At 39.9% G+C, this 25879-nt stretch overlaps 1 protein-coding gene across 1 annotated transcript in view; it reads left to right on the plus strand.

Annotated features, from left to right (window-relative positions):
- The window catches only part of SCARB2 (scavenger receptor class B member 2), a 1439240-nt gene that overhangs the window by 466829 nt on the left and 946532 nt on the right, over positions 1 to 25879 (plus strand). The window contains exon 3 of the mRNA XM_044060371.1: positions 13695 to 13873. Within this exon, the coding sequence (XP_043916306.1) occupies positions 13695 to 13873 (179 nt within the window). The remainder of the gene's footprint in view (positions 1 to 13694; positions 13874 to 25879) is intronic.

A 25879-nucleotide genomic window follows, 5' to 3' on the forward strand; every position in this document is an offset into this window, starting at 1 on the left:
TACTTCAGGTGTTATCAACGATCATTTTTTTATGTGCGATTCAGGATGTATTTATTGCCTTCACCTCATAAAGCAGGATATTTTTATCAGTTTTATTTCAGATGTGATCCAGGATATGGTTATTGCTTTTATTTCAGATGTGATCCAGGATATGGTTATTGCTTTTATGTTTGCTGTCATAATAGAGTCACTTTGTTAAGGACATTTAGAGTTCATCTACAGACTCTAAATATGAAATGGAAGAGATTTTATATATATATATATATATATATATATATATATATATATATATATGTGTGTGTGTGTGTATATATATATATATATATATATATATATATATATATATATATATATATATACATATATATATATATAATTTTTTTTATAGTAAGAGTTGTGTTTCATGAATCTTGTCTTGATAATCAGAGAACAAAGATTGGGGGGGGGTGTCACTGAAATATCAGCTGTAGCCACCAGCTACAAAAAATTCTGCCAGGAACAGATGATAGTATCTATTTGAGTGATTTCTGTATGTCATTTTGATAGTTAGAATAACAGTGCTAATCCATATAATTGAATAGATGACTATATCTATTCCAGTGTTTTTGCACTAGTGACTGTCAGTTTTGGTGGTAGAAAATGTATTTTGGTGGTGTTTACATGATCTGTATCTAGCACAGAGACAGTCTGAATGTGAATGTGGCTTACAATGTGCTTATTTATCAAGTTTACTTCTGCTTGGGAACTGCTGAAGGCAGGAAGGGCATGCAGTGTTTATGATGATGATTTGACAGAGATAGAGCCACTGTTAAATATTTTTGAAGTAAGAGTGCTCATAATGATATATCATCTATCTTCAGGAAAGTAACTTCACTTACCCTTCTCCAAACTGTCCAGTTCTGGATGAAAATGTTGAGAGTTATTGAAAGATATATCATATAAATTAGTTTAATATTTTCATCTCTCAGATTGTTGATATCATGAATAAACAAACAATACCAAAGGGTTTTTACTACATGTTTTTTTTTTTATGTAATGGTTAGTAAAGTTTGCCTTCTCTGTTGGACAAGGGAAGAGCACTAGAAATTGAAAGGTACACAGATATTTTCTGACTTAGCCTATGGGTCCTGTTCATAGGTAGGTACTAGGCTATATAAGCCTAGCTAAAATCTACCCTGGCTTTCACCACCCAAGAAAATTATTTTCCTGTGCCACTGTTGAGCAGAGCCACAGAAGTGATCCCTGGGGTGAATTTCTTAGCTCCCATCCAGTCATCAAGATTTTTCTTGAAGAGTGCTAATGAGGAGCTTTGTTTTATACAGATAGGTAGTTTGTTCCAGAGTATGGAAAGTGTTTGGGACAGGAATCTATCCCTCCAGCATGTTCTGTTTATTGTGGTGACAAGGTTTAGGTCCCTAGAGCATGTAGCTTGGAGGAATTGGGATTTCTTTAAGTGGAGCATGTCCAAAAGCTCTGGGTTTGACATAGCTTTGTGTGTTAGGCAGAGGTTGCCTCTGAGTAGGCAATATGCGACGGAGTAAAGCTGCAGTTTTTTGAGACGTTCTGCATGGGGCATCTGTTTGAAGCCAGTAATCCTCTTTGTGAGGTATTTCTGTGGCCTTTCCAGTTGTAGATGTCTTGAGGTACATACTAAAAGGGGTGTTCTACTCTTTAATGGGCCTAATGAGTGACGTGTAGAGGGGAACAGTGACCTCTTATTTCCTGGATGAGAAACCTTTTGTGATGGTGTGCCACGTAGAAGGATTTCCTGACTACTCTGGTGATGTGATTGTCAAAGGAGAGACTACTGTCCACCTGTGTCCCAAGGTCTCATCACACTTTTGGTGTTAAGTAGACTACCGCCTATGTGGTAGTTCATGGGTACAGAATTTATACCAAAAGGGATTACAATGCACTTTTTGGCATTGAGCTTGAGGCCATGGCTTTGACACCAGGCATCTGTCTCAGTGTGGCCCTTTTGTAGGATGTACACATCTTTTGGAGTTTTGATTATGGCTCCTAGTTTGCAGTCATCTGCGAACTTCATTAGCCAAAGACCTTCTGTGTTAACCTGTACTTCAGAGAAGTAGATAAACAGGAGAGGACCCAGGACTTGAACCCTGTGGTATTCCACATGTCACTGGTCTGAAGTTGGATTTGGAGTCCGCTACTTTCACAGTGTGGGTTCTGTCACTGAGCCAGTTAGCAGCCCATCTTGTGACATAGGGATTTATACCTAGTTTAGTGAGTTTATCTATAATTCCAAAGTGGGAGATGGTGTTGAAAGCCTTGGCGAGATCTAGATAGGCTGTGTGAACCACCTTACCCTCATCTACGGCTTTAGTGACTGCTTCAAAGAAGTCTGTCAGGTTTAGGAGACATGATCTGTCTTTTACAAACCCAAACTGGGTGGGGTCCTTGGTTTGGAGATTACCAATGTCATTCTTTATAAGTTCCATGATGATACGTGCCATAGCCTTGCAGACTAGGCTCGCCAGGCTAATGGGGCAGTAGTTTCCAGGGTCCTTGGTGGCTCCCCCTTTGTGGAGTGGGATAACCATCACTGCGCACCATTATAGGTTCATATGTAGATACTAGGCCATCGGCCCTAGGGCGTACACAAGCCCAGCCAAATGGTACCCTGGCTTTTGCCACCCAAGAAAATTATTTTCCTGTGCCCCTGTCAAGCAGAGCCACAGAAGTGATTCCCAGGGTGAACCTCCCATCTCCCATCCAATCATCAAGATTTTTCTTGAAGAGTGCTAATGAGGAGCTTTGTTTGATATAGATAGGTAGTTTGTTCCAGAGTATGGGAATTTCTGAGACAGGAATCTATCCCTCCAGCATGTTCTGTTTATTGTGGTGACAAGGTTTAGGTCCCTAGAGTGTGTAGCTCGGAGGGATTGGGATTTCTTTATGTGGAGCATGTCCAACAGCTCTGGGTTTGACATAGCTTTCAGTGGGCACATAGCCTGAGGTGAGGCTATGACTGAATATGGTACTTAGGGTGGGGTGCCAATTTGTTCTGTAGTTCATATAGAACACAGCCTGGGATGTTGTCAGGTCTCATGGATGCTGTGTTCTTGGCTTTGGAGAGTGTGTTTTTTACCTGTGCAGCCGTGATTATCAGAACTTTGCATTCTTCCGGTATAGAGATGGGCCCTTTAAGGGATGAAAGGGGGGTAAAGCACTAAACCTATCTGCCAGGATGTTGGCAATATCAGTTGGTTCTGTATATTTAGTACCATTGTGCTGTAACTCAGCGCAGATCTGAGTGTTGCATTGAGATTCTTGACATAGCTATAGAATGCTTTGATGTTGTCTTTAGAGTCAGCGGCGATTTTGTTTTTGTAACTAGCTTTTGAGGATTTTATGAGGGATCTCAGCTTTTTATTAAGGCTGACCAAGGGAGTTCCTCCAATCATGGGATTTTACTCTCTTTTGCAACAGTTTCTTTCTTCTGTTGTAGAGCTGGTTTATTGCAGAGGACCACCAGATTGGCTTCCTTTTTTTGGAGGATAGCATCTTGGTTCTGTTAGGGTTTGCACGATCCATGCACTCTTGTAAGTGCTTATAAAGTGCATTTGTGTTGGATTCAGCAGTCATACCTCTATTGTCTGTCAGCGTGGGTGTCATGAAGTTTGCCACTTCTGTCTTAAGAAGTGTGAACTTAGCTTTGGAGAATTTTTTTACGGTGGTTTCCCTAATGGGGGGTGGGGGAGGGATGTGGATGATGTCTAGGGTGATTAGCTTGTGGTCGGATCTGACCAATGAGGAATTGACCTCTGGTGTGGAGCACCGGTTGCTCATGTTGGTAATAACCAGGTCTAGGATTGCTGCCCCTGGTGGGGGTGTGGATAAGTTGATCCAAGGCACTGGAATTTATGAATTCCAGAAAACGTTGAGCATAGGTGGCCGGAAGGTGTGGTATGAATTATAACCTGGTAATGCAGGGGTACTCTCTGGAACCTTGAAACAGGTCTCTGTCACTGCACAGCTGTCTATGTTCTTCATTTTAAGGAGTGAATCGAGTGAGTGCATTTTGAGGTTTAGACTTCTAGCACTGAGTAGCATTACCCTCAGATTCTGCTTGCTTGTATCTGTTACAGTGGTGAATTTGTCATTTGAAGACCAAAAATATGACCAGCAGACCGTGGAGACAGAATAACAATTAATTACATAAATATAGTGTACCAAACAGACCAGTTTCGGCTTGTATATTACAAAGCCTTCATCAATGTGAAAATACAAAGAAAAATACACCCTATTTATAGTGTGTCATCAGTCCAAAAGCCAATCACAGATGTTCATTTAACCCTGGTGCAAAAAGCCATCCTAATTTGATTATCCATTTTTTCTCCTTAACATTGAGCAATTCGTGCCAACCATATATGAGGAGGATGATAGCTGGAGGCATGGAGCAGAGAGTTATACTCAGGGAATTTTCTATATTCTTTAATAGTGAGGGTATTATCTGGGGCCCTGATGACCATTACATCCAGAAAAGTGATCCTGTCCTGGTTGCAATTGACCGTAAATCCGATCCCCCACTTGTTTTCATTGAGATATCCAACAAATTCCCCAAGGTATTCCTCATCTGACCTCCAAACCATCCGGCAATCATCCAGGTATCTTCTCCAAATGTCAATCTGATCAATATACAGATTATGGGATTGATCATACAATATTTGTTCCGCAATATATGCCATAAAAATATCCGCATATATGGGGGCAAAGGAGGCACCCATTGCTGTCCCTTTAATCTGTAAAAAGCATGCCTCACAATAGAAAAACACATTTTTAGTTAATACATGCTCAGCCAAACCAAGAAGGAGAGTAATAAAACCTGGTCGGTAAAGTCCTGATCTATACAGACAGTATTCAAGGGCTTCAAGACCAGCCCATTGTGGAATATTCATATAAAGAGCTTTGACATCTAATGCACAAAGCCACCAACCAGGTTCAAGTTGCATTTCAGAGATGACCTGTAAGAATTCAGCGGCATCCTTTAGTCTGGACCTAACCCACACAAGTAGGGGTTTCAGATATTTAGTCCTGTATTTTGATTGACTAATAAAGTTTAAAGTCTCTTTTTAAAGTGTGAGGTTATTGGTATAAACAGTGGACTCAAACTGGAACTGACTAATGGACACAGCAAGGTCTGATTTCCTAGTCTACTTTTTTGATTTATGTATCAGTGTGTAAAAAATTTTTTTCAACCTAGGCTGGTCTTGGATAGTATATTATACCAGGTTTGATATTGTCCCTGTTTTGTGATTGATAATAAGATTGACTAAGGTCTCCCTACTCACAAGAATGGATATTTCCAACTTAATAAAGGGGTTGTCTTCGGATAGAGATGACCTTCCTGTTTTTGGTATTGGGAATGAACTTGCATCAGAGGGGGGAGCTTCTGGTGTTAAGATTAATGATACATGTGAAGGGCTTTTTGCCACCTTAACAAAACATATGAGATCAATGAGGAATAACGTGTGGCATTATAAGCTATTCAAAGCCTATATGGCTAAAGGTATAACACCAAGGGGCCTGAGATTTAGGGTTCAGCCTATGGTCGGCAGCCCAGACGAGTTGCTTTATCAACAATGGAAGGATGCCCAACATAAAGCTACTATGCAATTTGTAGAAAATCTATGTGGGTTCTGTGACAGAACCATTGATGCTGAAATGGGTGCCATCAGTGAGATTACTGGATGTGTTAAAGAATACAAGGGACAGCAAAATTATTTACTTTGTCTTTATAAATTAAATATGAAACTTAATAATTTGGAAACTCAACTTAGAGAGAGGAAAAAGAAAAAGGTTCTTAGGGATGTTTTAGATTATGAACAAGGGGACCCGTTCTCCAAAAGTAGAGAGAAACATGTTAGGTTTACTAATAAGTACCCCATTAGTAGAAAACATCCAAGATCTATTCTTAAGAGGTCTGGGGTATCTGATACTTCAGGTGAGGATTCTTCCTCGGGGCCGGACAGTGACACCCTTTCTTCTACAGGCTTACCAGCACAGAAACGAAGGAATTCAAACAATTCTATGCAGTTAAACCTAGAAGGAGGAGGGGGGTAGAAATATAGAGAACATAGAGGGTTTGCTTCACAAATTTGTACAGAAGTAAAGAATGATAATGTCCTAAATATTTCTTCTATCCCCGCTTCTTTTCAGAGAGGAGTATTTTAAATAAAGGTTTAACATATATTCCTGTTTTTTTTGTGCCTGAAGAATCTTTTGCAAAATATGTTGATTTTTGTCGAACACTTAACTTGAGACTATTTTTTCAATCGAATGTAGAATCATGTGATGATGACCAATTTAGAATACCATAAGTCCTCTTTTGTTCCGCCCATGAATCACAATGTGTTATTTCAAAATTCCACTTTAAAGGACCTACATTTTCAATCCAGGTCTTTTCAGGCTAAGGCCAGTAATATAACAAAACAGGAAATGGCAATCATTTCTAAGTTGGCTGAAAACCATAACATTGTGATCCTAAAGGCGGACAAAGGAGGAGCTGTGATTGTACAAAATTGGGATCAATATAATTTGGAAGCAAATAAGCAGTTGACTGACCATAGGTAATATTTACAACTTGACTATAAGCCCACTAAGCTTTTTCAAAAACAAATTGATGACTTCCTCACATTAGCTGTGGAGGAAGGATTCATTACTCACAGGATAAACAAAACTCACAGTTGTGGACCCCAGGAACCACTATATCTATTTCCTGCCTAAAATTCACAAAAACTGATATCATCCCCCTGGCAGGCTAATTGTTTCCGAGAGAGGCTCTTTGACTTGAGCCTCTGTTGCAATATCTGACTAAATATCTGAAACCCCTGCTTGTGTGGGTTAGGTCCAGACTAAAGGATACCACTGAAGTTTTACAGGTCATCTCTGAAATGCAACTTGAACCTAGTTGGTGGCTTTGTACATTAGATGTCAAAGCTCTCTTTATGAATATTCCACATTGGGCTGGTCTTGAAGCCCTTGAATACTGGCTGTATAGGTCAGGACTTTACCGACCAGATTTTATTACTCTCCTCCTTGGTTTGGCTGAGCATGTATTAACTAAAAATGTGTTTTTTCTATCGTGAGGCATGCTTTTTACAGATTAAAGGGAGAGCAATGGATGCCTCCTTTGCCCCCATATATGTGGATATTTTTATGGCATATATTGAGGAACAAAAATATTGTATGATCAATCCCACAATCTGTATATTGATCAGACTGACATTTGGAGAAGATACCTGGATGGTTTGGAGGTCAGATGAGGAATACCTTGGGGAATTAGTTGGATATCTCATTGAAAACAGGGGGGATTGAATTTACGGTCAATTGCAATCGGGATAGAATCACTTTTCTAGATGTAATGGTCATCGGGGCCCCAGATAATACCCTCACTACTGAAGTATATAGAAAATTCCCAGAATATAACTCTCTGCTCCATGCCTCCAGCTATCATCCTCCATATATGCAAGAATATCCCTAAATCTCAGTATATGAGGGTCAAATGTATATGCTCAGCTGAGGATTCATATTTACATTTCAGAGATGACCTTACTAATAGGTTTAAGGAAACGGGTTACCCAACTGGACACATTACACAAGCACAGAATGTGGTTAATGAGATGAATAGGGATGAACTGTTAAATTATAAAGAGAAAGATTTTGATACCACAGGGAAACTTAGGTTTGTGATGACATATGGGCAAAACACAGGGGCACTTATTGATAGTGTTTGCTGGAATTGGAATATTCTTATGGCAGAAAATAGATTATCAGGGTTCCTTGGGGATAGGTGCTGCTTCTCATATAGAAATGGGAGAAACTTAGCATCATATTTCAACCATTATAAACAGAGTAGCCCCAAATTAAGGGACAAAAGACAAAGTACAATTGAAGGGATGATTGCTAAGGGGAACCATCCATGTGGGCACTGTAGGCATTGTTGCAGAATGCTGAAAACCACTTATTTTAGTAGTAAGAATACTAGCACAGTATTTGAGATTCCTTTTTTCGCTAATTGTAGTTCAGAATGGGTTGTTTATTTAACAACTTGTCAATGTTCAGCCTTTTATGTTGGACAGACATCCAGGGCTGTGAGACATGGAATATCTGAGCATATGAGTGAAATTAGGAACCAGCGTGACACTAATGCTCTCTTTAAACACACTAACTCATAAGACAGCATGTTTTCAATTTACAATTATAGACCAAGTCAGTGGCTTGCAACAAATTAAATCTGGTTGGCACGAATTGCTCAATGTTAAGGAGAAAAAAATGGATAATCAAATTAGGATGGCTTTTTGCACCAGGGTTAAATGAACATCTGTGATTGGCTTTTGGACTGATGACACACTATAAATAGGGTGTATTTTTCTTTGTATTTTCACATTGATGAAGGCTTTGTAATATACAAGCCGAATCCGGACTGTCTGGTACACACACTATGTAATTAATTTTGTCTCCATGGTCTGCTGGTCATATTTTTGGTCTACATAGTGATTTAGGACCCTGCAGACACCTTACTTGCAGAGGCTTTTTTTGAGATTGCGAATTTGTCATTTGATCCTGGCCTAAAACAGGCACTATAGGGGTGGCTAGAGTCTTAGCTAGTATCCGGAATCCCAGGGGCGACAGGTGCAGGCCATCTCTGGCAAAGCATCATGGTTTGTCAATCATGTCATCCCAGGCAGACAGATACTGAGTCCCCTTAGAATGACACCAGAAGCTCAGCCAATTATTGAAGTCAATCATTTTGTCCTTGTACTGTGGTATCATTCTGGGTGATAGCAGGATGCTACTCACGGCTAGGGTCATACCTGCCTGGGATACAAGATCGGACAGCTCCTCCATGACCCTTTTCATATAGTCCAGGGAGGTACGTCTCAGGTCATTCACACCAACAAGGACAATGACAGAGTCATATTTGTACTTGTTGTGGAGTGACCTGAGTGCATGCATTATGTGGCGAATCCTGTCACCCGACAGGCAGCTGACAGTAACTTTCTCCTTGTTTAGCCTGGTGAGTGGAACATCAGTGTGCCTGACTATAGAGTCAACTATGACTAGAGTGCTGGGTACGTTGTTATGCCTTATGGGCTGTGGTTGAGTGGCACACTGAGTTTGTGGGCTGTGTGTCATTTGGGTTGTGTTGGGGGGGTGGAGGTTGCTTGTGTTTCTGCTTTGGAGGTCCCTGTTGCTTGGGCAGGTTTTTATTGAGAGCCTCAGCTAATGTAGGTGTGTGTTTTGTGTTTCTGTGTGTGTTTTGGTGGTGTAGGTTTTGAGGGACTATGTGATGAGTGTGGTGTAAGTGTTTACCTTCTCCTCTTGACTGTCTAGTCCAGTCTTGGGTGAAGAGAGCTTTGCTTCCAGTTTGGCTATATAAGTGCATCTCTCAGGTTGTAGTGTTGGGTGGTAGGAGGAGTGTGTTGCCTGTGTACATGACATAATTGCTGCATTGCCCCAAGATGCCCAGATTCATCAGGTAGACAGAAGAAAACACCGGGAGTTGACCCTTAGACATGCCTCGACATGTGTTTATTTAAGTACTAGAAACTCTTTTCCTCTAGACATGTGAGGAAAGTTGAGTGCTGTAGTAATTTGTAGCTTATTTAGTGCTTACAACGAGTTCTGAACAAGTGCTGAGTTCAAAGAAACAGGCGAACGCTGAAACTAAAAAAAACTGGATAGTTCTAAGAAACAAATTAAGCTAGAAGGCTTCCCTCCAACACAGAAAGGCTTGGGGGCTCAGACGCCCACAAACAGTCCTGGACACAGCAAATCTGTATCCAGACCAGACTACCCACAGGAAAGGTAGGAAACCAGCTTAGAATTATTTATTTATTTATTTTTTAAGTGGAAAGAGAGAAAGGAGGAGCAGAAACTAAGTGGATTGGCCTTCTCAAATGTTCTCCCTGTATTAGGTAGAATGAGGTAATAACACTAGACTGGGAGGAGTATCCCAGATCAAACTTACAGTAGGGGTGGACAACTGCAAAGCCACCAACTAAAAGAACAGCATACCAATAGGGAGGGAGGGCGGGCGAGAAACAAACTGCAGAAATGTTGCTCAGCAGAAGAGCATTTAAATGAAAGTTTAAACAGATAAAGGAGCCTCTAGAGAAAGCTTTTAACTGCAAACAAAATTATCAGAATCAAACAACCCAAACAGATGCTTAATAAAAGTGGACAATTTCCAGTTAATAACTCTCACACAGTGGTATAAATAACTCTAAAAAATAAGCAAAAAAAAAAAAAAAACAGAATACTTAATGTTATATATTATAGAGCAGAGTTTGCTCAGTGTCCTTCCTTCGATTAACTCAGTGTGAAAAATTTATGGTCTGAAATGCCCCTCAAATGTCCTTTAAATAAGTGAGACTAAAAATGTTAAGAATAAAGATGCACAAGCACGTTGAGGATATTAAAAGCACCCTGAAAGTTCTGTTCCTAACATTTTGCTGAACGATTTTCTGGTTCCACTAAGGATCTGAAAGCAACAGTTGTAGATAAACCGAAATGTAATGTAATTGTGGCAGAATTATTAAAAAGTTATTGTTTCTTCATGAAGCTACAGTGATTCTGAAGTTTAGGACTAAGTACCACAGAGGGTTCTTATTCTTATTTCAGCTTTTCCCGGTTAGGGGTCACCACAGCGGAACTCCGGTCCGCTAATTATTGGCAGTAGATTTTTACGGTGCCAGCTTGATGCCCAGCCTTCACCGAAGGCACGCCCATTCACGCATGTCTTTTGAACGCCACTTGACCGTGGGGAGGACATGCAGATTCCATACAGAAGGCACTGCAGCTGAGAATTGAATGGGAGAACGTCTTGCTGTGAGGCGACAACGCTACCGCTGCACCACTGCTGCTTTCCCACAGAGGGTTAAATCATGAGATAAATTGGAAATACTTGTTTCATTAAGGTCTTGTTTTATTTTATTTTTTTTGTCTGCCTTGTTTTATTATTCCCTGGAAGGATTTGCCACAATAATGGATGTTTTTGAGTTATGGTTTAATAAACTTGTTCAAGCCATTGTCATTTTATTTTTAATAACTTTAGTAGTCTTTGCAGATAAGTTTCCTGTCTTTCTGCTGTCCAGCAAATGTTCTTTTATTCGAGTTCATATAATTAATTTTGTCCATATAGTTTTCTTGGCAAAAATAACTGGAGTGATTTGTCATTACTTTCTCTGGTGAACCATAGTCTGTTCACTCTGCCTAGGTCTGCTCATCTTGGGGTGACCCTACACAGTATAGCTCATTGCTTTACTGTGATATGCAAGCTTGCACCTTTAAACTAAAATATAAGTGGGACAAGATGTTAAAAATTAGAAGTAGAAATAAGGAAAGAGAACACTGAAAATAGAAGAGAAACAAAATAAATATATCAGTCAGATAATGCTACAATACTATCTTAGTGCACTGCAGAAGTGCTGCAGAAAAAAGCAAAAAAAAAACTTCTAAAATATACCTCATAGCATCATTAATCCTATGGCTTCTGGATGTCTAACAGCTCCAAGAGCCCACAATTTAATTACAGTGCAGTAGTAGTAGTAGTGTAGAAAAAAAGCAAACTTGAAGACTAAGACTGAATTTCTTTCCTTACTCGTGGTTTTCATTCAGGCCATTTTTGGATGAAAAAGTTGTTTAATAAAAACCTCAGTGTGTCTAGAACCCTACAGCTTAATAAAGTTTTTTTTTCACTGCACATATTCAAGCCAAGTTTTGGTCAGTTAGGGTTTGCTGAAATGATGCAAGAAAAAATAAAAACAGTTGAAGACTAAGACTTAATTTCTTTGTTTGATCATGGTTTTGTTCAAGCCACCATTAAAGAAATTTTAAGATGCACCATAGATCATTTAGAACCCTTATGGGTTCTGAGAGCTTAGTGGCTCCCAGACTCCTGGCTTAATACAGTTATTGCTACTGGAGCTATTACAGTGCAGTCTTGGGCAGTTAGGGTATACTAAAAGGATCCAGGAAAAAAAACAAAGTTGAAGAGTAAGGCAAAATTTCTTTATTTGATTGTGGTTTTCATCCAGGCCATCACTGGAAGAAAAGATTGTTTAAAGCAACTCTAAAATGTACTTCATAGCATTTAGAACCCTTGTGGCTTCTGGGTGCCTGGTGAACCTAGACTCCCAGCTTAATGCAGATGTTTCCTCCATAGTTGTCAAAGTACAGTCATGCTTATACATAGAAAAACTGCAAAAAGGATGGGGGAAAAGAAGTAATCTAAATGGTGTGATTAGGCAAGGATGGAGTGGGTGAGGGGAGGCCATGGAGCCATTTTGCATAGGATGCCAATTTACAGGCCAACTCTGCTTGCTTTATTTGGAGTACTAGTGAGTAGCCTGCATATTAGTCTTGTGAGGCCTAGATAACTACTTAGTGGTATAAAAAATGCTATAGGAAATGAGCAGCTTGCTGTACTTCATAGGTTAATCTTCTAACTTTTCTGCAACCAAATCAACAAGTCATTAAAGTATTACTTGTGTTTATCTTTGGAATATGAGGGCATTTAGAGCTTTACATGTACATCTCTATACCTGGTAAAACTGCATGACAGCATTCAAGCACACCCTATTGAATGTTGTTTTTTTTCTATTTCACCTATGCACTTCGTAAATATTTTGTGTGTGCGCATAGTAGTGGTGTCAAGGTATGTGTTATAACACTATACTGTCTGTATATTAAATACAGTAAACGGTTGTTTAGCTGTTAATATAAAATCAAAAATAGAGGCCAGCACCAAGAATGATAACTTGGTTTATTCTGAATGTAAAAAAATTAGACCGATTTCAGCACATTTGCCTTCATCGGTGATTACCATCCAACTGAAAAAGTTATCCATTTATATATCCAGCATTAATTATTAATCATTCAATGAAGCATTTGAAGGCACAGTAAAGAAATAATAATATGCATCCCTATACATCATGAAAAAAATGTCTGGAAATGCATTTTAAAATGTTACAAATGATCATTAAGACCTGGGGAAAATAATGCCCCCAACTTAACTATCCACATTTTTTTTTCATTTAGTAAAGTGTGCCACCCCAATTTTTGAGATCTATCACCCCGTGTTTTGGCAATGATACAAAAGTGGAATACTGCTGATTTGTGAGTACATACATGTCTGTAAAGTACATTGGTCATGCGTTTATTCCTAATGTCGCCTAAATGCTCCGACATCCTAATTCTAAGTGGCCTAGAGGTCTGCCCAACATAAAATGAAGAGCAGGAACAGGGAGCTAGATAGACTACCCAGTCTATACTGCAGTTTGCAAAATATTTGATCCTGTATACAAATGTGGTGTTTTTACTGGTAAACTCCTTAGATTTTAACATATATTTACAAAAAGAGAATTGTCCACAGGAGAATGATCCAATCAATTTCTCTCCTGTGATAGTTGATCCTGCATAAGGTCCCGTTCTGTCCTGCATTTATAATGGTTTAGGTAAGATCCTAATGTTCTGCCTCTACGATATGAGAACTTACATTCATCTGTAAGTAGGTTGGATAATTCCTCATTTGCCATAAGAATATTCCAATTTTTGTTAACTGCATTACTAATGGCATGAATGTTAAATGTTTAACTGTTGTTATGTTGATTACATTTGAGAGTTAGCTTTTTAAATTAACTCTGAAATCTTATTTACCTATTATTCAGGTCGCTGTATGCAATATTTGAACGCACTGTCTATGTGAAGGGTGTGACTGCCTTTCGATTTGTGCTGCCTCCAAATTTGTTTGCTAATGCTTCAGTCAATCCAGACAATGCTGGTTTCTGTGTACCGTCTGGAAACTGTCTGGGATCGGGTGTGCTGAATGTCAGTATATGCAAGCAAGGTAGGATGACACTGCATTTCTTTCTTTGCTTTTAGGTATGTTTTAAATGTTTTTAATGTTTCATTAACTGTGTACATGGTCTTACAAAAGTTTAAATGTGCAGGGAAGATATAACAGGTCACAAAGGTCCTCCCCTTCCCTACTATAGTAATTTCTGTACTTGAATCTGATTGCAGAGAGAGAGAGATGTTGGATCTTCAAGTCATGGATTCAGCAGTTTGACAAATTGGTCTTGGATTTGGGACTTCTACTGTTTCTTGAGAGCCTTTTTGTTAGGTTAAAGGGAATTTTTTTAAGTTGTTAAAGTGTGTTTGTGTCTCAGTGTGACTTTAATGAAGGTAGTAGAGTTATAGATCATGTGTACGTGTTGCTGGCCCTGCGAAGGTAAGAGAAAGTGAGGAGGAAATGTCTGTGGAGGTGAAAAAGCCATGAGAACACCACATCATGCAGTCACTGACAAGTCCTGCTAATTTAGAAAATGGTACACAGGAAGCTGTGTGGTAACAAATGAAAGGTGTTAAGTGGTCTCAGGATTGTATTGTATCATTGTGTAGCAGTTTGAGGTCTCTGTTGAGCTGAGCGAGTATTACCAGTGCAAAAGAGATGGATGTAAGGCGTACGTTTGTGAAATTGAGCAGACAGATTGTGTACATTGAGCAGAAGTTGGTCACTTTGGATGACAAAGCAAAGGTGGCAGCATATTGGAAGGTGAAGGTCTTGATTATCCTGAATTTGTGAAAACTAAGGTGGTGAAAATAAGTATTTTCTCAAAGGTTGTTGGCTTTTGAGAAGGCCTACAGCTTGCCATCATCTGCAGTAGATTTGGTATATGGCTTACCAAGAGTGATTTCGGTTTAATTTGTCATCTGATATGAAAAGGAGCAAGCTGTGTCACTGTTAAGCTAGCCAATATATAGAATAATGATGCCAAGAACCAGTACTGGTGGACTTTAATTTCTCAGAGACTTCTAAGCAGCAAAGAGCTGTTTTAGATGCCATTAGGGAGTGTAGATGGCATAAGGAAAATAGTTGTCAGTGTTTATTTTTTTTTCTGTCAAAAGGGCAGCAGTTTACTTGGACTTGATCCCCCATTGATAACTTGCAAGAACTTTAGTCCACATTAGACTATACCATCTAACATTCATTTTATTCAGGTTCTGAGAAAAGTATTTATGACTGTGAAATTGTTAAACTTTGATAGGACTGAGTTTGAACAAAGAGAAGGCAAAGTAATTATGACCTGCTGTTTAGCAGATGTGGTATGGGAAGGAGACTTTGAATGAGAAATTAATATTACTGCAATGCTGAGGGATTATGAGCAAATAGCAATTACAAATTTGTCATTTTTATGACCCTGATTAGAGACACTTATTTGATTTTTTCATACCATTTCAGTCAGGTTTGCTGGTTTAAGTTGCTGAATTGTGAGAGGCAAGTAGTAATTGTAGCCATATGGGAACTCACTGGGCAATCTGCAGGCAGAAATGAGAGCAATTTGGAAGAAAGATACCCAGACAGTTCCTAAAAAATAATCTACAGTCTTATTTAGATATATGCTACCAAAACATGCAACTCTTTACGAATTGCAGAATGAGTCAATTTTGGGGACATTGTGGGTGCTGCATACAGCACTTTTGGCTAACATCAAAAACTGAAACAATACTAGTTTAATTAACTTTAATTATACCCTGTTTTAGGAATGGAGTCCATTCCCGTCATGGTATTAGAAATCCAAAAGATTTGAAGAACTTTAACAGCAGCAATGTATTGAGCTTGTTATATGGAAAACTTGATTACATCTAATTGAGTTCTTGTACTATTACAGTTATAATAATGGTACTGTCAAGGATCACTGCATAGAGACCTCCATATTCTAAAAGGTCTTTAATATTTAGTTAACTGAGCTGCTGTGTTAGCTCTGAATATTTGAACTGTTATCAGACTGTAACAGAGTGAGCATGTTGATGTGTTAAGGTGCTAATTTTTCGGTGATTTTTATGCTATGTGGTTTTGAGTGACTGGATTTAATGGAGTGTGTTAAATGATTTGGGTGCACTAGATTTCCAGCTACTTTATATAAATGAATGTTGACAATAAACATGAATTTCATTACAGTGTTCAAGAACAGCATAACACTGAAAAGCTTGGTTAGTACTATGTTCTTAATGTTTTTTTTTCTTTTTTCACACTACAGTGATTTTAAGGGGAGCTTCAGAAGTTCCACAATATACCAATGTAATAATGAACAATTGAAAATGCAGATAAGTCAGGCATGTAAGAGCCCCACTGTGAACAATATAGAAAGCCGAAAGCTCCAGACTTTTAATGAGGTGTTATTTGTTATATTAACAGATATGTCAGTGTACAAATATTGAAGTTCTTACATTCTTTGTAGTGTATGAATGTTCTGCGTAATGTATGTATGTTTGAATACTACATATTATGTACTACTGCGAATGATGTCACAACCATATTTTGTAGTGCAGCCCTTGAAAAATGGTAGTAATGGTGCATATTTGGTTGTGAAGTTAATGCTTGTTAGAATATAACACTGTTAGTGTATTGAGCTTTTCATAACCTTGGGCTTCGGTTCCCATTGTAAGTTTGAGAAATGGAAGTATGATTCTTAACACGTGTGATTAGGGGAAATACTAAGTCTAAAACTCCTGTATCTTGGAGAATTGCCTTTTCTTCAGAGGCACAGTGATCTTGGAATTAGTACATATATATATTCATAGGTTCTTACTAGGCTATCTGCCCTAGGGCATTTATAAGCCTAGCCAGAGTGTGTTTGGCTTTCGCCACCCATTTTAAATTAATTTTGCTATGCCCTTTTTCGAGGTTAGTATACTGTGCCTCTGTCTAACAGTGACACAGAAGTGATACCCGGGGTAAACCTACGATCTCCCATCCACTCATCAAGATTCCTCTTGAAGAGAGTCAGTGAGGGACTCTGCATAACCTGGACTGGGATTTTATTCCAGAGTGAAGGGAGCCTCTGGGTTATGAATCTGTCCCTCCAGCATGTCCTATTTATTTCAGTGCTGAGGTTCAAGTCTCTCGAGCGCATGGCTCAATGGGATTTGGATTTTCTGAGGTGCAGCATGTCCATTAATTCCGGGTTGGACATTGCTTTATACGTCAGGCACAGATCGCCTCTGTGCAGGCGGTATGCCACTGAGTAGAGCTGGAGTTTCTTTAACCGGGCAGCATATGGCATCTGTTTGAGCCCTTTGATCCTCTTGATGAGGTACTTTTGGGGTCTTTCCAGTTGCTGCAGGTGTCTGGTAAGGTAAATCCCAAAAGGGGCATTGTACTCAATTATGGACCTGATGAGGGATGAGTAAAGAGGCACAAGGACCTCCCCTGATCTAGATGTGAATCCCTTCATGATTAGGTGGGCTATATAAAATGTTTTTCTAACCACTTTGGCCACGTGGTTGTCAAATGAGATATTGCTATCAACTTGGGTCCCCAGGTCCCTAATTACTTCTTCTGTACTTAATGGATTACCACCTATGTGGTAATTTGTGGGCACTTTGTTTTTGCCAAAGAGGATGACTATACACTTTTTGGCATTTAGCTTGAGGCCATGGCTCTGGCACCAGTTGTCTGTTTCTATGAGGTGCTTTTGGAGGATGCTTGTGTCGGCTGGAGAGTCGATTATGGCGCCCAGTTTGCAGTCATCTGTGAACTTGGTCAGCCACAGTCCTTCCGTGTTGGCCTGTACCTCCGAGAAATATATACCGAACAAGAGAAGGTCCCAGGACTGAGCCTTGTGGGATGCCACTTGTAACTGGTTTGGAGTCTGACAAGGCTCCAGCAATTCTAACCATGTGGGCCCTGTCCCTGAGCCAGTTTGCAACCCATCTAGTGACATAGGGGTTTATATTTAAGCTGGTGAGCTTATCTATAATGCCCGAGTGGGGTATTGTATTGAAGGCTTTTGCGAGGTCCAGGTAGGCTGTGTGGACCACCTTCCCCTCGTCAATGGCCTTGGTGATGGTTTCAAAGAAATCGACCAGGTTTAAGAGGCAGGATCTGCCCTTAACAAAGCCGAACTGGGTAGGATCCAGTGTCTGTAGGTCCCCAATATCTTTATTTATGAGGTCCATGATGATCCTTTCCATAGCTTTGCAGACCAAGCTAGTCAGGCTTATGGGGTGATAGTTTCCAGGATCCGTTGAGGCACCACCTTTGTGGAGAAGGACCACTGTTGCTGTACGCCACTCTTTGGGTACATATCCTGTAGTAAGGCTGAGATTGAACAGTAGTTTTATGTTTGGGTTTAGCTCTTCTTGGAGTTCATGTAGGATGCAGCCTGGGACACCGTCTGGTCCCATTGATGCTGTGTTTTTTGCTTTGGAGAGGGCGACTCTTACATGAGCATCTGAGATGTCAGGGGGGCAGCACTCTGCTGGGATAGATATTTGCCCTTTTGGTGGGGAGGGGTGGGAGAAGTTTGAGCTGAACCTGTCAGCTTGGATGTTGGCAATGTCTGTGGGTTCGGTGTATTTTTTGTCATTTTGGACTAATTCTGAGCATATCTGGGAATTCCGACCCAGGTTCCTAACATAACTAAAGAAAGCCTTGTGATTATCCTTAGTGTCCTGTGCAATATTTCTCTCGAAGCTGGCCTTAGACGATTTTATGAGTGCCCGTAGTTTTTTGCTAATACTGATCAGAGATGCCTTCCCTTTTTGGGATTTTGCTCTATCATGTAGTAGCTTCCTCCTTCTATTGTATAGTTTGTTTATGGCTGGGGACCACCAGTCAGGATGTCTGCCTTTGGAGGATTGGGTCTTTGTTTTATTTGGGATTGCATGATCCGTGCATTCCTGAAGGTGTTCGTAGAATGCGTTTATAAAGGATTCTGCGGTCTGAACCGTATTTTCCACAGGCCCGGGGGCTTTGAAGGATTCCACCTTGGTTTTGAGGAGTGTGAAATCTGCTTTAGAGAAGTTTTTCACTGTGGTTTTCTGGGAAGGGGGTGGGGTCGGTATGTGAATATCCAGTGAGATTAGTTTATGGTCTGATCTTACCAGTGAGGGATACACTTCTGGTCTGGAGCATAGAGTCCCCATGTTGGTGATGATCAGGTCCAGTATGTTTTCCCCTCTTGTGGGAGTGGTAACAAGTTGTTCCATAGCATTTGAGTTTATAAATTCTAGGAACCTTTGGGCTAGGGTGTTGGAGCTAGAGTAATGCTCCCAGTCTATGTTTGGGTAGTTGACGCCCAATATAATGGTGTTTGGAGAGACCTTCATATTTTCCAGTGTTCTCAGGAAGGCTGAGTGGGGTTCCTGGGTTTGGGAGGGTGGTCTGTAGCAGGCTATAAACTGGAAGGCAGTTTTACCCACTGTTAGTTGCACATGGATAGTCTCTGATGCTTCGTGCTGTGCCACCAACCTGGAGGTGTGGGTATCTTTGACGAATATTGATGCTCCCCCTCCTTTTGTGGTTCGGTCCAAGTTTTGGGGCCGAAAAGCATGGTATGAGGTATAACCTGGTAGTGCTGGGGTGCTCTCGGGAGCCTTGAACCAGGTTTCTGTTACTGCACAGATATCGATGTTCTCCATGTTAAGGAGAGTTTCGAGTGTGTGCATCTTGAGGTTTAGACTTCTGGCGTTGAGTAGCATTACTCTTAGTTTCTTATCCCTTGTGATACCTATGGAGGTGGGTTTGTCTTTTGAGCCTTGCCTAAAAAAGGCACTATGGGGGTAGCAAGAGCCTTTACCAATATCCGAAAGCCCAGGGGTGACAGGTGCAAGCCGTCTCTAGCAAAGCATCATGGCTTGTCGAGCATGTCATCCCAGGCTGACAGGCATTGGATCTCCTTTGAATGACACCAATACTTAAGCCAATTGTTGAAATTGATCATCTTGTCTTCATATTGTGGCATCATTCTTGATGAGGGTAAGATGCTACTCAAGGTCAGGGTCATACCGGCCTGGGCTACATGCTCAGAGAGCTCCAGTATGTCTCTCTTCATGTAGTCCAGGGAGGTACGTCTCGGGTCATTCACACCAGCATGGACAATGACCGAGTCATATTTGTACTTGCCTTGGAGTGACCTGAGTGCTTGTGTTATGTGGCGGATCCTAGAACCCGACAGCTCACCGTGACCTTCTCCTTGTTCAGCCTGGTGAGCGGGACATCAGTGTGCCTGACAATAGAGTCACCTATTACAAGTGTATCAGGTGTGTTGTTTAGCCTTAAGGGATGTGACTGTTCGGCACACTGGCTTTGTGAGCTTTGTGTTGCATGTGTTTTGTTTTGGGGTGGCGGTTGCTTGGGTGTCTGCTTTGGAGGTCTCTGCTGCTTAGGCAGATTTTTATTTAGAGCCTCCGAGTATGTTTTTATGTGTTTGGTTTGCTGTCGTGGTAGGTCTATGTGAGACTGGAATTGTAGTGAGTGTGGTTTCCTTCTCCTCCTGACTGGTTACGCCAGTACTGAGTTGAGAGAGCTTAGCCTCCAGTTTGGCTATATGGTTGCATCTCTCACATGTGTTGGAATTTGTTGGGAGGAGGAGAGGGTTGTCTGTGTACATGAGGCAGTTGTAACATTGCCTCAAGATTCCCAGATTCACCAGCTGGACCGGAGAGGAGATTGACAACTGACCTTTATACATGCTACAATAGTATTGGGAATTCCTTAATAATTGAAAAAAAGGGCCAATGGGGAACAAGGTATTCAAGGGGAGTTTGTGAGGGTGTAGTGCTTTTAATTTTTTTAGTGCTGACTTATATAATTGCTTTAGTGAGCAAGTGCCAGGTAACTTAAATGCAAAAATGACAAACAGTAACTTTCTTTCAAATGAAACAAGGAAATAAGTACAGTAAGCAATGCAGATATCACTAGGGATCCACAGAAGTGCTGAAAAGCAGCTTTTTAGGTGGAATTAGCTTTTCAGGGCAATAACAAGCAAACAAATAACAAGCATACAAACAAAGCTAGATTCAGCAGGCCTGGATCTAGTCTATGCTACAGCAAACAAGGTGTACCAATTTCAGCAAGAAGCAGTTCAAATATGCAGGCACTATAAGCCTTTAACCAGAAATTCCCAGTTTAGAAGGGCAGAGTCCAGCCTCTCCTCCCACAAGAGTGCAGACCACGAACCCTCTTAATGTAAAATAACTGGCCTGAAGCCCAAGTGCTTAAACCAAAATTAATACACTTTTAGAATAACAGACACTGAGACCTCAGTCAGCAGTTCCCAACTTAGAAGGATGTAAGCTACCTGTTCTGCCACTACAGTACAGACCACAAACCTTCCTAATGTAAAACAACTGGTCTGAAGCCCAAGTGCTTAAACTAAAACGCTTAGAATGAGTTACACCAAGCAGTAATAAATACAATTGAGTACTTTTAAAATGACGTAAAAACAAAATAAAGTAAGAAGAAAAACAAATACAGTAAAAGCAGATACTTTTTTTTTTCACTAGGCCAAAATACAAGCCTGAGTATGGAAATGCTACAAATATCCCCACTACTTGGAACAACTGCAGAAATGTATCTCCCAGCTGAAAAGCAGCAGTGAGCCTTTAAATGAATGTTTTAAACAGCTAAAGGAGCCTCTAGAAAAAAAGAGTTTAACTGCAACAAGTTATCAGAAATAAACAACCCAACAGATGCTTAACAAAAGTGGACAATTTCCAGTTAATACCTCACACACAGTGAAACTAGCTAGAAAAATACATAGTACACAATGTACTATAAATAACAAAGAAATAAAGAACAAAATAAACAAAAAACAGGATACTTAATGTTATATATTATAGCTCCGAGTTTGCTGAGTGTCCTTCCTTCGATTAGCTGAGTGTAAAATGTGTAATATATATAAGTAGCTGCAGTAGAAGTGTAATATATATAAAGTAGCTGCAGTAGAAGCTTGTCCCATGCAAAAAACACTTTTGATGTACGATAGTGACTTTCACAGTTCTACGTTTCTCTGGAATTGCACTTAATGTTTCATAGTTCTGGGACTCGCACTAGGAAGTCTCATATTTTCAGTAGGACACCATTTGACTTTAAAATGTTTATATTAGACTGCAAGATGTTGTTTCAGTCAGATAAACTGCTGTTAGTTTGAGTTTCTTGATCTTTGCTGCAGTCAATGGTAAATGTGCTTTAAGTAGATGAAAAAAAAATAAATTCTGTACACACCATAACATTCCATGTGAGCTGTTCATCTCGCCTTCATACTTACAGATGGGTTTGGAGCCAATCCTTGGCTCCGAGTCAGCCAACTACAAAGCTCTAGGTCTTCAGACAGCTCGAGGCCAAGTCCCTATCTCATGAAGCACCTTGAGTTACCTCAGATCTTGTTTGCTGCCTTTAATAATACCATATGCTATTCTGTCACTTTTTAAGGTAAAAACCATAGGAAAGACAAAGCAACCATGATAAAACATGGATCTCTGTCCTCGAAAAAACCTGGAGGGGGGTAGGAGGGTGGTAAGTAATAAAGAAGGTGAGATGAACAACTCACATAGAATGTTATGGTGAGTACATAATTTCTTTATGTGAAGTTGTTCTATCTTGCTGTTCATTCTTACCGATGGGTAGCTTCCCAAGCACCATCTTTCGTGGGTGGCTCATGGGAGTATATTTCTCTGGACAGTAGAACAAAGGAGTCCCTGTCCCTGGAGGCGCTATCAACTTTGTAATGAGTGATAAAGGTATGAGGCTTTGACCAAGTGGCTACTGTACAAATATTGTCTATTGGTAGCCTAGCTAAAAATGCAGAAGATGTGGACACAGCTCTGGTTGAATAAGCCTTAATTTTGTGTTGCAGAGCTAAATTGGCAGCTGAGTAAGTGAAAGTGATGCAATCAGATAATCACAAGTGCCAAAGTACAGGTCACGAAACCACAAAAAACGCACAGAAACTGTGACTCCAATAAAGGCTGTCCCTCCAAATATTCCTCTGTTCAGAGGAATAAAATACCAGTACTTCAAGCAATAAACCCAAGGAATTAGTCAAAACATTAATTTATTCACACAAAAATAAAAAATAAAGTAGATTGAGCATTTTCATCTCCACTCGGGAGACTTCATCAGAATCAGCGTTCAAAAGGGTTATACACAATTTATATAGCAAGCCACATTCATTCATTGAATTTAAATTCATTTTGGAAAACATGGAGATGGTAGTGAAATACAATTACAATTACATTTACTTTCAAGGAGAATTGTATCACCAAATGGATGGGGTTTCCATGGGGTCGTCCTGTGCCCCCATTTATGCCAACATCATCATGTTTTATTGGGAGAAACATTTTGTATTTAAATTTGAGTATTTTACACATATTTGGGGTACTACTGATTTTTGGACGACATATTTATTTTATGACAAGGTACTAAGGAGTTGATTCCAGACTTTATGGATTATTTAAACCAGACAACAGAGTTCTTACAATTTACCCATGAATTGGGGGTAGATGAGACTCACTATTTGGATGTAAAATTATCAAAGGATTATACCAAGAAAGCATACAGGTCTGGTATATATAGAAAAAAGTGTTTTTCTAACTCACTTGCATTATGAGAGTGACCACCCATATACCCTTAAACGAAATATTATAAAGGGACACATGGTCAGGGTTGCTAGAATGACATTGGACAAAATATATTTTATGAACAAAATTGATTATGTCCATAATATGTTTGGGTAAAGTGGTTACCCCGATAATTTAATTAATCCCATTAAAAGAAGTGTTGTGGAAGGGTGAGGATCCACCTATTTACCACTATTGACCAGTGGAGAAGTTATTGGTGGCAATAGAGTATTGGGAGGGAATGATCAGATTGGTTCACAACTTCCATATCTAACATTAACACATTATGCTAACACTGGGTGGGTGAAGGAGTGTATAAATGACACCTGGGATATGTTCAGAAGAATGCCCACTAGGGTGGAATTTTTTCAGAAACCACTGAGATATAGTTTTAAAAGGAATTTCAATTTAACGAATATACTGGAAAAGAAAAAGGGAGTTAGTAGAGAGGGGGCATGTCCTAAATTAGGCACTTTCTAATGTGGTCGGTGCTTCCAATGTCCCTTCATAGCGGGAACAAAAGACTTTGATATACCCAGTATTGGTTATAAAGTTAGGGGAAAAGCCTATTCTAGTTGTTACACCAAAAGAGTGGTGTATTTAGTGTACTGGAAGGTTTGTTGGTCATATTATATTGGAAAGACAGAGCATAATTTGAGGTTACATATGTACGAGCACATGTATGACATTAATAGGAAGAATGAGAACAATGCCCTATACAGACATTTATTAACATGTAAGATGGCTGATTTCAAATTCTGGGTACTGGAAGAAGTTAAGCAGAGTGAGAGGGGTGGGTGATGGGAGACCTGACTAGAATTTCAGGAAATGGTTTGGCAGTTAAGGTTGGATGCATGTAATAGTCCAAGTTTGAATGATCATATATCTATCACCTCATCTCTTAAACTACTAGCATCCAACCCAGAAAGATCAGACCTATAATTTTGTATTCATATATCAAGTCTAGTAAAACAACACAATTTTTAAAACACAGTTTTATACATATAGATATGCTGCTATCATGGGTGCCGGACCCATAGAGCGTGGGGGGAGGGGCACACCCCACACACACTTTTTTTGCAGGATCGAGCAACTTGTATTTTCAACTTATATATAGTGTGATCGCATGTCCAATGTGCGATCTTGTTTACAAGCTGGTGATGTCTGGTGTGAGCATAAACATACCCATACTTTCCTAAGAGTCAATAGAGCCCAGCGCAGCCCGAGCCCGATAGTATCTCTGTCAGTCCATTAGAAAACAAAAGCTGAGCCTGCCTGATTGATCCAGATACTTGGGAAATGAAACATACATACCCAAACACAAATATATGTATGTAATTGTATTAAGTAAATGTCCTTCAGTGCCGTCTGTATGCATCAATAGGGAAATGATGCTAGAATGGAATGGAAGTGTACTTTGGATCCCAGCTATAAATATCCTACATGCAAGCATGACAAAGAAATGCAAGTGAATAGCTTTAATCTATGTAGAAAACCTGACACATTTTAAAATACGGAGCTTTGGTTTCACATTGACATTTTCACAAATACTGTAATGTTGCTGGGATTAAAAACAGCAGATGGCCCTTAGATAATGTTTTTTTTGTGAGCATTGCAACTAATTCATTAGGTTCATAGGAGACTCGTAGTGGTTTGTTTATGTTTATACTAGACTCGTCTCGCATATGTGCAATTCATACAGACTTGAGTGAGCCACGTCTCGCACGCTGTCTGCAGCAGCCAGCAGCTTAGCTGTCCCTATCCAGAATCAGATCCAGGCAGTGTGAAGTAAAGTCTTTGGAGTCTGTCAGAGTGAAAGACGCACACAGTTTGTGTTTTTTTGTTTTAGATTTTTAGAACTTCTAAACACACAGAAGACACCCAAAACCAAAATGATTAAAACACAGAATTATTTTTAGAACTTCGGCAAGCAGGAAGCATCCCATGTCCCCAAGCAGCAGATCAGTCTCGGTAAGACCCGAAGCTGAGCGGCGGTGAATAGCCGGTCAAGTCTCAAGTCGCTCATCATGAAGTATATTTCTAATCTACTACTACTTCTTCCCCCAGCTCATCTTCCACATCCAGCAGGTAAATAAAAATACACACAAAGAAAATGCATTGGGACTACGAACCATCGCTCCCAAGACTTGGTTAATTATTATAAGCAAACTGCCTTCTGTGTTTCCAAGTCTTACCACACCACCATGTCTGTTTAAGCAGAGGAATGGACTGAAAACGTCCTAGGCATGGGTGTCACTAGTAATTTTAGTAGACAGTTTTCTCTGAGCCAGTTCAAATTGGAAAACTGGATAGTTGTAGCTTTTTAGTAATCCCTTCAATAAATAGAATGCAAAGTCTACTGAAACATGTCCTCCATACTTTATGGGATGTTAGCGAATCATAAATGTGATGTCCTGAACTGTATTATTGCATGTTTGCATTTTTG

This window comes from Protopterus annectens, chromosome 2.part0, assembly GCF_019279795.1.
Source record: "Protopterus annectens isolate FY-2018-M chromosome 2.part0, PAN1.0, whole genome shotgun sequence".
NCBI lineage: Eukaryota > Metazoa > Chordata > Ceratodontiformes > Protopteridae > Protopterus > Protopterus annectens.